Source organism: Halichoeres trimaculatus, unplaced genomic scaffold, assembly GCF_033239565.1.
Source record: "Halichoeres trimaculatus isolate MK-OKI-2021-1 unplaced genomic scaffold, fHalTri1.1 fHalTri1_scaffold_3, whole genome shotgun sequence".
NCBI classification, from domain to species: domain Eukaryota; kingdom Metazoa; phylum Chordata; class Actinopteri; order Labriformes; family Labridae; genus Halichoeres; species Halichoeres trimaculatus.
In genome coordinates this window covers 23,039,372-23,054,125 of record NW_027437181.1, presented here as the reverse complement: position 1 = coordinate 23,054,125, position 14,754 = coordinate 23,039,372, and the positions used below count along the sequence as shown (strand labels likewise).

The 14,754-nt window shown below is 41.0% G+C and overlaps 1 protein-coding gene and 1 long non-coding RNA gene across 3 annotated transcripts in view; one reads left to right on the top strand and one right to left on the bottom strand.

The window, feature by feature from the left end:
* Positions 1-9,194, top strand: part of insyn1 (inhibitory synaptic factor 1) — a 49,821-nt gene extending 40,627 nt beyond the window's left edge. For both annotated transcript variants that reach the window (XM_074665889.1, XM_074665888.1), the window contains exon 3: positions 8,255-9,194. In XM_074665889.1, the coding sequence (XP_074521990.1) occupies positions 8,255-9,070 (816 nt within the window). In that variant the 3' untranslated portion in view covers positions 9,071-9,194. The remainder of the gene's footprint in view (positions 1-8,254) is intronic.
* LOC141787470 (uncharacterized) overlaps positions 1-14,754 on the bottom strand; it is a 116,626-nt gene that overhangs the window by 18,615 nt on the left and 83,257 nt on the right. The gene's annotated exons all lie outside the window — the stretch shown is intronic.

Genomic DNA, 14,754 nt, shown 5'->3' with positions numbered 1-14,754 from the left:
CTGCACTCATCACAGTGTTGTTTAGCACTTTGAGGCTTCCATAAAGATGAGGGTTTTTTCAGAAAGAGATGAAAAAGCGTGGGGCATGTGCCTAATGAAGTCTCAGGCTTATAGCCCCTCTCATGACAGGGTAATTACACCAAATGCTTCCAGCCAACACTTCAAAGGACACTTCATCCCTGTGCCAACACCATGCAATACATCTCACCAATCAAGATGGCCTGACCTAAATCAGGTCCCCATGGACTGTCTCTAATGTCCTCCAGCTACAGATCCACTGGACCTTTGCAAAGCAAGCCGCATAAGAATCACAGACATACTACTGTATGTGTAATGGGAGAGTGCAAGAGAATAGAGAGTTAATCTAGTAGTTAGTTACTACCATAGACTGTATATAGAGTGGTCAGCGTGGCTCTGCCATTTATCATTGTACAGTTTTGAAGCCAAAATACCCCATCACAGATGCAACCATTGGCAGCAGTTGTGCAGCCAGTGTCTGCACAGTAGAGACTGTGAGGGATTCTGGAAGAATCTGAGTGGAGCTGGGTGACAAAAATGATATTTTTCATCTTTCAAGAGTCAAATCACTACTTGGCTCTTCCTCCCGACATATTTTACAATCCCCCCCAAAAAATACACAAGAATGGCAGCAGTCAATCATCGTTAAATGTGACATAAAACCTCGTTTTTAACCTCTTATAACTAATGAAAACTATATTTTTCAGAAAAAAGAGGACTTGAATACAAGCCATCCAAATTATATCTTCAAATCACCACAACAATTGGATGTGAGAAACATTTCTACGAGATGTATCAATTTTTTTAAGTTTGACCACAGCTTATCTGGATTGACTGGAGAGACAGATTTTTTGACCTATACTGCAGCCAGCCACCAGGGCAGTTTTTGTTGCGACCTCACTTCGAGCTGAGCAAGATGACATCCATTTTTTTTTACAGTCTATGGTTACTACCTTTTGTACCATAGTCTGGGCAAATGCTCGATTCTGATTGGCTGCAGGGTGTCTGTTAAAACATGTTGTAGGACACCTGTAAAAAAAGTTCTGGCCAAATAGCCTTATTGTTCTAACAGACTTACCATATTGACCAGAATGGAAGACAATCCTGATTATAAGACCACCACCCTCTTTTCAAGACCAATCTTCAGAAAAAGTTCAGTCCAACAAGCTGCATGACCAACAGACAGCTGGAGTCATAGGACCAAGGAGTTCCAGCACTTCCCATGCAATTGATAAGCCTCTCTTTATTCATGTTTGTTCATGCTGTAAAACCTCAAACATGTTGACCCCTGGTCTAGCTCTGCTTGTTGTGTCCATTTGTTTACATAGTCACATTTTATTGTGAAAGTCACTGGGTGATTTTAGGTAGTTTCTGGTCACAACTTCCTGTCTTGATCTCCCCTATGCTGAGTTCATGAGTCACAGCTCTTTGTCCAGCAAAGATAGGATGGCTGCATATTACCCACAACATGACGGGCCAGTCACACAGACATACTGCAACAGAATGGATCCAGTGTAAGTTGACACATTGACTTAAATGGAAACCTATTTGATCCGTTAGATCCTAAGAGAATGGAGACGCACCTGGTGTATTTCAAAAGAATGATAAAGTAGCTTGTGGCGGATAAGATAAAACATATCACCACAATGTGAGTGGCTAGGTTGCTCACCCCCTCATGTCTAGAAGAGAATTAAATTGAGCATGGGGTAAAGAGTTAGGAGGAAGTGAGAAACTGCAGGAGCAAACAGCATTAAAACAATATTTACAAACGCTGTACTTAAGAAGCCAGCATGCCAGGCTATTGTGATAATTGCTGCGACTTCCTAACTGGTATAAACAGCTTCCAGCACAGGAAGTGCTGCACTGGGGCAGGATGGAAATCTACTGTGACATGTTGAGAAAGAAATAACACTTAGAAGTGTCTGAATGGCCCAGATGAACACGTTTTTGTTGTTTCCATGAAAAAAGCATAGCCATGTAAGACACTGGATGCTACATAATTAACAAACAGGAACAGCAAAATTCTCTCAGTCGTTCTACCAAAATGACTCCTGGAAGATCGGGTGGCACAGGAACAGATGGAGAGAGGCCACTTGAACACAGTGTAATGAAGCAATACACAGAAAAATTCACTCATACAGTGTGCATTTCAAATGAACCTAGTGTGGGTGTTATGTCTCATTTATTTTGGGATCTCACACCTAATGCATTTTTTACATATGTGCTGCATTGCTACAACTGCCGTAGCTCAGGTCTGTTTTTATTCACTAATAATGTGACTAGGCACAAACTTAGACACCATGATTGCAAATCAAAACAAGCCATCTCTGCTAAACACCTGCTTCGGTCTCAACAGTGAGGAGAACATGTGGTGAATAATCTGCTTCATCAGATGCAATTTTACACCCACATTTTTAAAATTTGGGATATTTTCTTAGCCTTTCATTTCAATCACTTTAAATATTGCAAGTAGAATATCTAGTACCAAAACAAAGACCACTGCTTTAATGTTTGAGTGTATTTTCAATCAGCAACAGAGGAGGACAGGCACTCCCTTGGGGGAGAGAAAAGCCGGTACCCTCTTACGATAGATAAATCATGATACCTGGTGCAGCTGAATGTAAGAGAGGAGGACTCTTGTAATGACGAAGGACAGTACGGGATCTATTTCCCAAATCACCACTCCACCAGAGGAGAGGCTCTTCGGAGAGTTTTTACATTACTGACCATCACTCTGTGTTAGATTACCCTTGCCTGTCTTTTCCATCACTGTACCTTTCTGTCACAGACAAGGCTCCAAGTGGCCTCTTTCACTCTGACCCTCAATTACCCGGCCCAATCATCTCAGACAGGTGTTGAGGTACAGTAATAAACCCCTGCCTGATGCCGCCGAGGTTGCCTCTCCTTTAAAGCACCTCTGAGAGCTTTGAAATGACTCAACCTGGTGTTGATCAGGTGCTGTGACCACAGTTGACTCAAGGCTGCCATCTGATAGAGTGCAACAAGAAAGAAAAAATTAACAATCTACTTCAAGCTCTGTATGAGCTACATAAACTGGTTCTGGTGTGTGTAGCCTTTCTTTAAGGGAAAAGAAAACTATATTTGTGTGCTAATCTTTCATACACAAAAATCATAGATACTGTTTTATGCATCATTGGGGGTTTTAGTATCTGTACAAAATGGCATTCACAGTGAAGAAAGTAGAAGAAAGTTGTTAGCGCAGGCATCAAGGGAATAATAAAGGCTAAAGACAAACCCCAATCCTCAGCACTTGGATCCAAACTATACATTACCGCTTAACTGTGTTGCAAATGGAGTCTTTTCAGTCACAAGGATGTGCCATCACTGCACCATAAACTCAGTAGAGTGTGAGCATCATAAAGTCCAACAATGATACACAGCCTAACTCTCAGATGGATCAGATCTACACATTTCAGTGATTCTCCCGGCCTGGCATTTTATACAATTCAACTCTGAAAATAATCTGGGACGCTGTGATGTTTTGGTGGTTTACAAAACACATGCCAGAGTGCTAAACTTTCTCTTTGCACACTTTGCCTGTGGATACTGAAGAGACTGCAGTATCCAAAGTGCAGTAAAATGTAGCACTGACCAACAAGAATTACTTGCTCCATAGACATGAATTAGCTACATAAGAGCTGGTTTGCTAATTTAGGAGCATGACTAGCCAAAGCTCACACACCTCTCACCTGCAACTGTGTGCTGAAGCTGGGGGAAATTGCACTTAATAGGTTTGGGGAAAGGGGGGAAATTTTATTGAATCATTTGTTTTAATGTGAGGGTTTTCTTTTTCACATTTTACAAGAGTTACAACCTTTTTTTTTAGATTTGGGGTTTTAACTATTGTAACATCTTTCAGAAGATGATTAGTTTGGGGTCAGTCTCTCTCTCTCTTTGTCTTCCACCCACACACAGTGATTCCGACTAATTTAACTCTTTCTGACATACATTTTTAGACCATAAAAGTCCATACAGGGAACATTAGTCTGCTGCTTATATCAGCTGTGAACACTGAACAAATCATGGCCCCTAGCCCAACGTTGAGCTTATCCTGTAAACGGTCTGTTCTATAGAGGCCTCATAATAGGCCTTACTGAGGTGTAATGACAAAAAGACATTTTCTGTCTTTTTTATTGGCATATGTGCAAAAGGCTTCTTTGTAAATTTACTCTCTTTCTTTTGCCATCTTTGATTTTCATAAGGCGCTTTTCAATTTTAAACACAGTGTGTGCATTGTTAATGACTGATTCCTGATGGGTTCATTCATCCTTTGTGCTAAAGCAATCTGTTCCTCCAATTCACTCCATAGCTCCTTCATCACACATCCTCTGACTGAGAAAAAGCAGGAACTAGTGTTCATTGTTGCTGCAGAGAGCATGTGCTGCATTGTGACCTAGAAAGATTCAGCAGAACCCTTTGAGCTGAGACACTTATCAAGCTAAATTAGCTGACATACTATAGGCAGGGGTCAGGCTAACCAACAGTGGAGGCTGGATCAGCTTACTGTGAGGCACAGGCACTGGGAAATAGCAGGGGCATAATGCACTGCATCAACATTTAGGGGCTTATCTACAAGGGACTTGGTTATTAAAGATCGACATTGCTTTTTTCTAAACAGGTCGAAGTGTAGTGCTGGATTGAAGCCTGTCTGAATCTGAAATTGTGAAATTTATCAAATCATCTGTTTGCCTCATGCATTTGACAAGTCAGCCATGGCAATAACACTGAGTGATGATTTCTTAGCACACTGATTAAATTAAGTCTCTCACGTCAGTTCAGGTGAACAAAGCTATTCAGCCTCCTCCAGGTTTGAAAATGTCTTACACCAACAACTCCATGAGAGGAAAAAGTCGGCAAATCACACAGCAAACATGTTGAGTAATTCAAGGATTAGAGGATTCATACAGCCCAATTCCCTCCGGGCAGTCTGCCAATAGAGAAACATGGTCCAGGTATTCACGCAGAGTGCAACAACACAACTGGCAGAAGTTCACTGCCAGATGAGCCAATGCCATTCATGCAGACATACACAGACAGGTAGGGTGGCTTAATAGCATGAAACATCTCTGGAAAAAATAATTCAGGAGTTAGATAAAATGCAGCAGTGTGGGGAGTAGCCTTAAAGCCAGACTGCAAAGTCTGTCTGAATTCTGCAGCTGGTGTAAGTCAGTCTTCCTATTTCTAATTCAGGGATTAAGCGAGCAAATGTAAGTGTGATTCCAATATCATCATAAGATATTTGCACAAGATCATCAAGCTCATGGATGTCAGTTGCTTTGTTTGCAGTGTAGATGACCTGAGCGTGAGGTTAGAACATGAGCAGAACAGATCTCATTCAGAATAGTATGGGTATGTTTGCATTTGCAACAAGAGACTTGTGATTGCTCTTTCAAAACTGGCTCAGATGACTAAGGATTTGTGTTGTTGATAAATTTTAGTATTTTCTAGGCACAAGAGGGAGAAAGTAATAGGACAGAAAACAATTACAGAGGCAGAAAGAAGGATCATGTTCCACAAATCTCAGGGTAGGAGTACACTTTTCCTGCCACCCTGCTGCAATTACGTTTCAACCTCACAAGTACATGTTATAAAACCACAAGGTGTAATTTCTGTATGGCTTGGGGGAAAAGTATCATTTACAAACTGCAGAATGTTGAGTGTTTTCATTTCACAATAGATTGTTGTTGAGTGCAGAACATGCTGATTGAAGGTGCAAAAATGTCAAGTATAGAGGGCTTAGATTCTAGGTGTTGCCAGCAAACCAGTGTGATTTCAGTTGAAGTGCTTTCTATTCATCAGGCACTCAATGCTGTGTTTGCTGATGACAGGGGGATTGGGGTTAATTTTGAAGTATCAATAGATGAAATGCTTTCATGCAACACATTTCTGTGCAGTAGGTGAATTCATTTTGTTTAGCATGGACGGTACGATGGCAATTAAATTTAAATATACTCCTCAGTAAAAGCATCAAAATCAGTGTGCCAAGTGTTTGTGCCCTAAAGATGAAAGTCTGCGTAGTTTCATCTCATACATGTAGTTAGTCAGACTGAATCATCAAGGAAAACTGCATGAGCCACTGGACTGGGGATGCATCAGTCACACCCCTCATCTCCGAGTCTTCTTAAGTTCCTCTCTCTCAGGAATGAAGAAGACTCTTTAAGGAGTCGTGACACATCTTCAATACTACAACATCATTCCAGCGGGTGTTAACTTTTGTCTTAATGCAGCAAACTACATCACAACACCTGGCCACAGGAGGCCTCAGCAGGAATAAAAACTATTTTAAAAACCATGAACCAACAATTTAGGGTTTATGGATGAAAAGTAGCACATTGTTAAGTCATTAACATAAATGGAGATTTATTAGCAGCTGTGAATAAATCTAAGTTCCTGTTAAACCTGCCTGTGGGGGGTAAATCAGTGGGATGTGAAGCATCTGGGAATTCAACCTAACTTTATATTAGTTGAGCTGTCAGAGAGTTTTATTTAAAAGTGAGTTTAACAATTAGCACTTTCAGTCTAGTTCTTTCTTTTCTCACACATTTGCCTGCTATATTCTTATTTGTTTGTGTTCAAGCAAATCAGATATATACCCCAAGCACGCATCACATCTAAAGTCTGTAAACATACTGCTGCAGATCTTCACTTCCTTCGGAATCAGAATCATAATCACCTTTATTTGCCAAGTATTTTCAAGAATACAAGGAATTTGACTCTGGTTTAAACTGCACTCTCTCGGTACAATTGTTGTGAATAGAAAGACACTAAGAGAAACACTAATTATTAAAAACAATAGAAAAAAATGGAGCTTATGTAGTAGGAAAAACAATAATAATCACAATCTTAAATAAAGAACTTTTTACAGAGTAGAATAAAAAATATATACCTAACTCAAGTTGAAAATAGTGCACTGAATAGATGTCAGGAAAATGTGCAATTTGCAATAGAGAAATGGAAGATGAATGTGCAAAGAAGAAACAGACAGGCTGTAGCTGTACATGAGGTATATGAGTTATTGTTTGAACAGTTGAACCAACTGTTAATCACAGTATTATTGTAAGAGTGTCAATAGAAAAAAAATGCAATATCTATTTTCACTATTACATGCATTAATTCAATGGAAACGTGACAATCATCAAATAGAGGCCACAAGATCACTTCAAGCAACCCCTGTTATGCACTTCACACAAAATCAACATTTTTGTTTTGACGCCCTAAAAATGATGTCATCACACCAAAATGACATGAGACGTATGTGAATGTGATAATGTCTCTTTCGTAAAACATGTAATCATGGTGGATCTGGACTTTGTCAGCACAAGAACACAGCCAAGTATAAAACGGGGAAAAATAAAGATGTACAGGATTACAGAATATTTTCTGAAGATCTGTGGATTGCTGACTTACATGGGGAAAATGGGGCTGTGTTCTTAATGTATTTCACCCTGGAACTAATCTTTAAGAGTTTGTATTTACAGTTTCCCGCTGTGTATTTAACTATGGGGGGGACTGGGTCTTATACAATTGTGATGTTGAATCTTTGTAAACCAGAAGTACCATCCAGACGGATCATTTTTAAAAAACATCTTAGATAGCGTTTTTTAGATGAATTGGAGTCATACAATAAAAATTGATTGACTGCTTGATGATAATACTACTGGCACACTCCAAATTGTCTCTCACACAGGTACTCAGTCATAACTATAAATGTGCTGTGAAATGTACTTGAACTTCAATAAATCTTAAAAAAAAAAAAAAAAAAAGCCTGAACAAAGTTGTCAGATGTTGCACTGATGTGCTAAATGTGGACAAAAACAACATCCCTACTCTTAGATAGTAACATGACAAAGAGTGTTAAACCATATCAGCAGCTCTGGGATTTTCCACATAGGCACACTCGTATCTGTTGTTTAATGCAGATACATGTTTTGAGAGATATTTAAAGTTAGAGATTTTTTTTTTTTTTTTGAGAACATGCTTGTTTGTACTTGATTTCCATATTTTGATACTTGAGGTGTCTCAGTCTGGACAAAGGGGTGGCCCAACTGATAAACAGATTGACTTTATCATCAAACAGCTCTGCAGCAACTAAGCCAAAAAGTAAATATCAAAGAAAATGTAGCCAAATGTAATCAATTTTATTTTTACCCTAGCAATGTCTTTCCCGTGATATCTGATCACTTTCCACTCTCCCCTGCTCTTTTTTCTGTTTCAGGTGGTGGGTCAGATTGATAAACTAACATCCGACTTTGACTTTGACCTGGAGCCGGATGATTGGACGGTGGCCACAGCCAGCAGCACGTCCAGCAGTGAGCGGGGTTTGGGAGAGGCCTTCAGACTGGACTTCCTCAATGCAGATGTGCTTTCAGACAGCTGGGAGTTCTGCAGCTACTTGGAGGCTGCTGGAGCTGCAGCCCGCAGACCTGGCGAGCAACCAGGAGACCTACGACAAGAGCTGGGCCGTGGGACCATCCCCACCCAGACCCAGACCCCCACCCCACCCCCCACCACTGCCTCGGTCTACTCCCAGATGAACGGTGGGCTGCCCATCCCCAATGGGCCGCGCATTATTACTCCAGATTCATCCAGTGAGGAGGCCAGCAGCTCCACACACAGCCACAAGACTTCCCGAACCTCTGGCACAAGAGAAAGAGTTCGCTTCAGTGACAAAATTCTGTACCATGCATTGTGCTGTGATGATGATGAAGAGGAGGAGGAGCAAGAGGACTTGCAGGAGGACAAAAGTGGCTGTGCTACGCCGGATAGCGATAGTGAACCCAGTCTCCTGTCGAGCGCCCCAAAACGTTCTTCCTCTGAGCACTCCCTCCTCCATAACTGTCTGGACCCTTCCTATGTCTCCTTGCCAGCAAAGGGGACAACAGGAGCTCACACACTTCCAAGGAAAGGTCTCTTAAACCCCAGCTGCCGCAAAAAACTGTTACGAAATAGCAGCACGCAAACTGTCTCTGACAAGAGCACCCAAACTGTACTGCCCTATATTCCAACCAAACAGAAAACAAAGGACCACTGAGAGAGCCCTAAGTTTATCATAATTCTCATGAAGAGGACTGTGCATTATTTAATATTAAATACATAGCTCATAGATTAATACACAAATAAATTAATTACTAAATAAATAAATGATATATGGGAAATCACTTGACTACCTAAAGTTTTTCTGAGGCTCAGGGAAAACTCAATGGAGTGAGGCAAAGCAGATCATTGATATGAAAGTTACTGGTGGACCAATAGGTTAGTGCCTGTTTAAATGTTTTAAAAAAAGAGGAACAAAAACAACACTGAATGGCTCCCTTATGTGTTGAAACTTTAAACGATGACAAAGATTATAAAAGCAATCATTTTTACTACAACATGTGAAGTGTTCGAAATTGGAAGTGAGATCCTTTCTTCTCCTGAAACATAAGTACAAGTTCAAACTAAAGGAAACACTTGTTCTTACGATGTGGAAACAAAACGCTGCACATCTGTTCTCTGAATCTGTATAAACATTGTCTTTTTCCATGTTCCAGTTATTTCAAATGTCGAGGGGATTGTTGCTTTCAGCTGGGTAATGTATCTAGATGCACATGTCAAGCCTCTTCCTCTCTTTGATGTCAACAAACAACTTTGAGGCAAGAGCCAGGGAACAACATTATTAACCTGCCCTTGATTTTTATAAATCATTTCAATGTGACAGCTTCTTTGTCTGCTGCAGAATCACACACACAAGAAAGGTGGCAGCCAGAAAAAATACACGTATACAAATGTTACAAAAGTGACATTTCAGTTTTATTTCTTTGGTCCCTGCCTTACTCTGACGTCATTCGAGATACGATTGGATCTAAACAGCACTCTACAAAAACATTGCTAAAGGTTTTGTCTCTCTATTCAGTCTCCCAGTGGGGAATTGAACTTAGTAGAGCAGCATTTTATTCACAGGCTAACGCCAATAGCCACTCCTGATCAATATGTTGGAGGGAGACTGCAGTGAGAGGTCTCTCTGCTGAGCATGCATGCCACTCTCCTGGGATCTGTGAACAAAAACTCACAGTCAGACCTATTTACTTACACTGAGCGAAACAAAAAATTAGAACTGTGGCCCTAAAGAACTGACATTTCAGAAATGTGTGTCCAGGAGTGAGGGCTGATGGTAGAAGGAGACTGTTACTGTTCAAAGATTTTTCTTTTTTTGTTACAGAGCAATAATCCACCCCGGGGAACAGCTTTGTGAGCCTGCACCCCTGGCCCCCTTGCCCTTGCTCTCCTAATGTTGTGTTTTTCAGTTTGAAAAGAAAAGAGTAAAATGTCATAGTCTTAAAGAGGAATGTCCTTCCCGACTCCTGTGAAGCTGACCTTTGTGCTCTGAATCAACTAATACAGACTTAAATGTCCACAGTTGGCCGAAACAGAGGTAGAGTCATTTCAGCTAAAATGAAAACATGCAGTCAAATAAGAAAGTTAGTGCTTTCATGTGAATAAACAGCGAAAATGTTTGTAACTCATTTAATTTTCCCCCAAAAACAACAAGATTTTTGTTTATATAGCGCTACTTTTTTCTCTATACGTGGGGAAAAAAATAACATTTGTTATACTTTACTAAATACATTTTAAAAAGATGTTTTGAGTCTGCAGAAAAAATATTCTGGCAGATTTCCCGTATGTTAAAGCATCAGGATAAACAATCACAACTTTAGACTAATAAGTTTTACATGAAAATATCATCCAGCTTTAAACCTGAATGTTTGCATTTTTCTGCTTCCAGCACAAAAACATGATGAACAAAGAAAAAAGTGTTAAAAAGTGAGCTTGGATTCTGTTCAACAAACAAGAACTAACTGAGTAATTCCTGAGGCCAACATTGCAAACCAGCATTTTTGTTACATATGCCAGAAACTTGAAAGGTAGAACCTGGGAGGTGCGGTGCTGTCGTCCTCCTCCTGCAGCTGGTCACTGCAATGCTGTGGATTATAAGAGGCTCTGGAGAAGCCCGTCCATAACAGCCTGCCTCTTTGTTTTTGTTTGTGTGTTCATGTATAACAGTTATTGCATAGTGCACTGCTTGAGGGAATTACAGCTGTGCTGTTCAGGCAGCATCAAACCTCCAGAGCCCGATATAAGGGAAGCAGAGTGAGCATTTTTACACCAGACAGCTTGGTAGAAACTGCACAAGCATCAATTAGCCTGAAGCTGATGTGCTTTACATGCATCTACCAGAAGCAATTTGATTTTTTTTTCTGTTTTGTAACGTTTTCCTTTTTGTCTTGCTCTGGCTCAGTTATTCCCAAGTACCTGTGAAGAAGGAGGCACTGAAGAGAGATCAATGGCTCACTCCCCAAAGCATTGGCTGCCATTTCCCTGCTAGATTGGGGACCAACAGGTCATCACAGCCATTAGCATAAACAAACAAAGCTATGCCGCCACACAGGCAAAGCATCAATTACAAGGAAACAAACTAAGCTCCCTATGCAATGCCTACACACCCGCCAGACGTTGCAATGTGAGGGGAAATTTTTTCAGTTTTTTCCAGTCTTGAGATTTTTATAAGTCATATCTACAATGAAATCACAACTTCAAATATAGAGCTGTTTGGCAATGGTGTAGAATACATTATCATTGGAGACAGATTTGAGATATTTGGACAAAACATTAGCACCGTCTCTTTTGCCAACAGGCTCATTATTCATCTCTAATAGGGAAGAGCTTTGTCCTTGATTCTCTGTAGGACAAGGAGGAGAGGCATCCAAAGGTTATGAAAATCATCTGGATCCACGAGGAAGATCATTAAGTGATGCCATGGCACACAAAACAGATGTTGTGTGTTTGTGTATAAGGAGCACTCTTTGTATGTATGCTCACTGCCTTTGTGTCTGCATATTGTGTGAGGAGGAAGGGGGGTATTTTCTGAATCATAAATCACCTCGTGTTTATCATATTTCACTGTCACGGCAATTAATGGACATCAATACAAATAGACATGGCACATCCCCCAGGAAGTCATTTGGGCAGATTTGTCTGTAAAACAAGATTACACAAAATCTCTTTTAGAGGTCTGCAGAGTGAGTCATGCCATCTGTGCTTTGACATCAGCATTGGGCATGAATCAGTTCACATTTCTAATCAATGCTCTAATCACTGCCAGAGGGACACTCTCCGTTGAGTGACTGACAAACAGCGTGAAGCAAAAACACTTTAAAAAGGTGATTGTGACAATAAAACACAGAAACATATGACCCTCACCTCTTCCCTGCACACCCTTCAAATGTAATTACCACATCTCACTCCTACTGCCCCTTACCCCCGTCAGTGAGCACAGGAAAACAGATGACGGATCTCTGTTTTCTCTGCTGATTGGTAAGGGTCCATGAAGCGGAGAGCTCAATGTGGCCTCACTGATTACTATGGATTAGCTAACGGCTGGGGCTACCTAGGGTTGATTTGTTTCATCTATGTGACATTTATTTCCTGCTGCCATGAAAACGAACTATTTCTTTTCTGCCTGCCTCCTCCGACTGTGACCTGCAACCTCCCTAACACAAAAGCTGCTCCCATCCATGGTGTTTCTGGTCACTGGTTTGGTCATTTGTTTTTGTTCACTTTCTGATTATGGTGAAAACAAAAGTGGAAGTAGTAGTCACAGAGACAAAAATGCAGAAATCAGAACTCTCTCAAATTGAGGTGACATGTGATGAGACATGGTCAGCAACAGTAAAACAAGATGATGAGCTCCAGGTTTACCAGAAACGTGGTAAAAGTGTTACATGACCAGCTTTGCACCCCTCCTGAACAACACTATTGAATTTGTGTACACACAAACATCAGTCACAATCCACTGCAGAATCTGTCCCGCCTCAGCTAAACCAAGACCCACTCCCAGTACCTGAGGGATGGCCTCACAAGGCCACGTCAGCCATCAGTCAGCATTGGATTGGACCAGGGGAGTGATTAATGAAGAGCCATGTAGAAGCCCCAGATAAGATTAGACCTTCACAGGGGGAAGAAGGACAAGGCCTGGTGCTGTGGTGGGGGGGCTGGGAGGTTCCTGGGACAAAACATTGCCCGTAGATGACTTAGCCCATGGTAATTAAAGTTAATGAGAACCCTGTCACTTTCACATACACCCTGGCATTTTGATTGAACAGTGTGCCAAGCAAAACAAAGAAAGGTAATGGGAGGCAGTAATTATTCCAGCACAGGTCAAAGTGAAAGCGACCATACCTCCTTAATTAAATAAAGTTAGCAAATTATTTTTAGCAATTGTGCTGGATCAGAAAGTACACAATCTTGACATTTGACATCTTTCGGTGGATGCTCAAATTTTCATACACTGACATTAATTTGGCAAACTTTCTTCCTAGGAAAAGTAAACTAATTGTGAAAATTAAGTTCCTCAATTAAATGACCTGGGGACAACTTCTGTCCTTTATTTTAAGCTCAGCAGCAACAGTCAAAGTTAGCTCAGGTAAATCAGCATTATTGAGAAGCAATTAATCTAAATTGCTGCATCAAGTGAAAAAGACACACATTGTTCAATGATGTAGTCCACTTGACAAAAATTGATCAGCACATCCCGAAAGAGGAAAATTAGCAGTTCCCTCACATTACCTGACTGATAGTTGGAAGGTCTCCTGATGTGAACTTGAGTTTGTGGCAGAACCGAAAAAAAGGCGAAGGGGTGCTTAATCATCACCGAAGCAATTTCTGATAGCAAGTGAAAGACAGACAGAGAAAGAAATGATTGCAGCTGAAATACTACGAGTCCCCAAATTGAACCACCGCAGAAATGTAACCTTGTTGCATATCACATTAAATTGCACACAAATGATGTGTGTAATGACATGCTCAGCTGAGCGAGGAGTACATCAAGAGACAATTGAATTGGTCCAGAAAATACACAATTACCGGAAACATCAGAGACTGCAGAGAATGGGTGGAGCATGTCACAGAATAAGTTATTGGTCACAGAGTTATTGGTGACTTGTGAAAGGACAGAGTGAATTGGCGACAGCAGCTGTTAAATGAATATGTATATGACAGCGTATAAACAGCTAAGTGCAGCTCTTTGTGTGTGTGTGTGTGTGTGTGTGTGTGTGTGTGTGTGTGTGTGTGTGTGTGTGTGTGTGTGTGTGTGTGTGTGTGTGTGTGTGTGTGTGTGTGTGTGTGTGTGTGTGTGTGTACATCTGATCCTGATGATATGTGGTGGAAGTCAAAGAAAAGCCAGCAGCAGCCTTTTCCAGACAGCTCCGGTTTGGCAGCCTGTCAGATTTTCCATGGCATTTTACTGGTAAAGGCCAAGAAGTCAGGGAATTGCTGACAATTCAGTAAGACCAACAAATAAGAGTCAAATGATGATAAGACAGGTGCAATGTACAAGCCAAGTCCCACAGTGCCCCTTATTTCACCTTACAAGGGGCTTTCCCCATTGCTCATATTTAGTACTTTTTCCACACACCATAATCTTTACTCTCCCCCTCTCTCTTTCACATAACACAATCTCCTCTATTCATTCTTTTCTATGCACTTGTCTCCTCTGGCTGTAATGAGCTCTGTACTTTAGCCCAGGAGGCTGTGACTGAGGTCTTCATCAAACACACTGCCATTCACAAGGTGCCAAGGACAGGTAAGAGTCATTCTTCCAAAGCTCCATGGCCAAGCAAAAGGAGGGGGGAATAAACCCAACGACTGACTGAGTCATAAGTTGTTTTCTGCTTTGAGGAA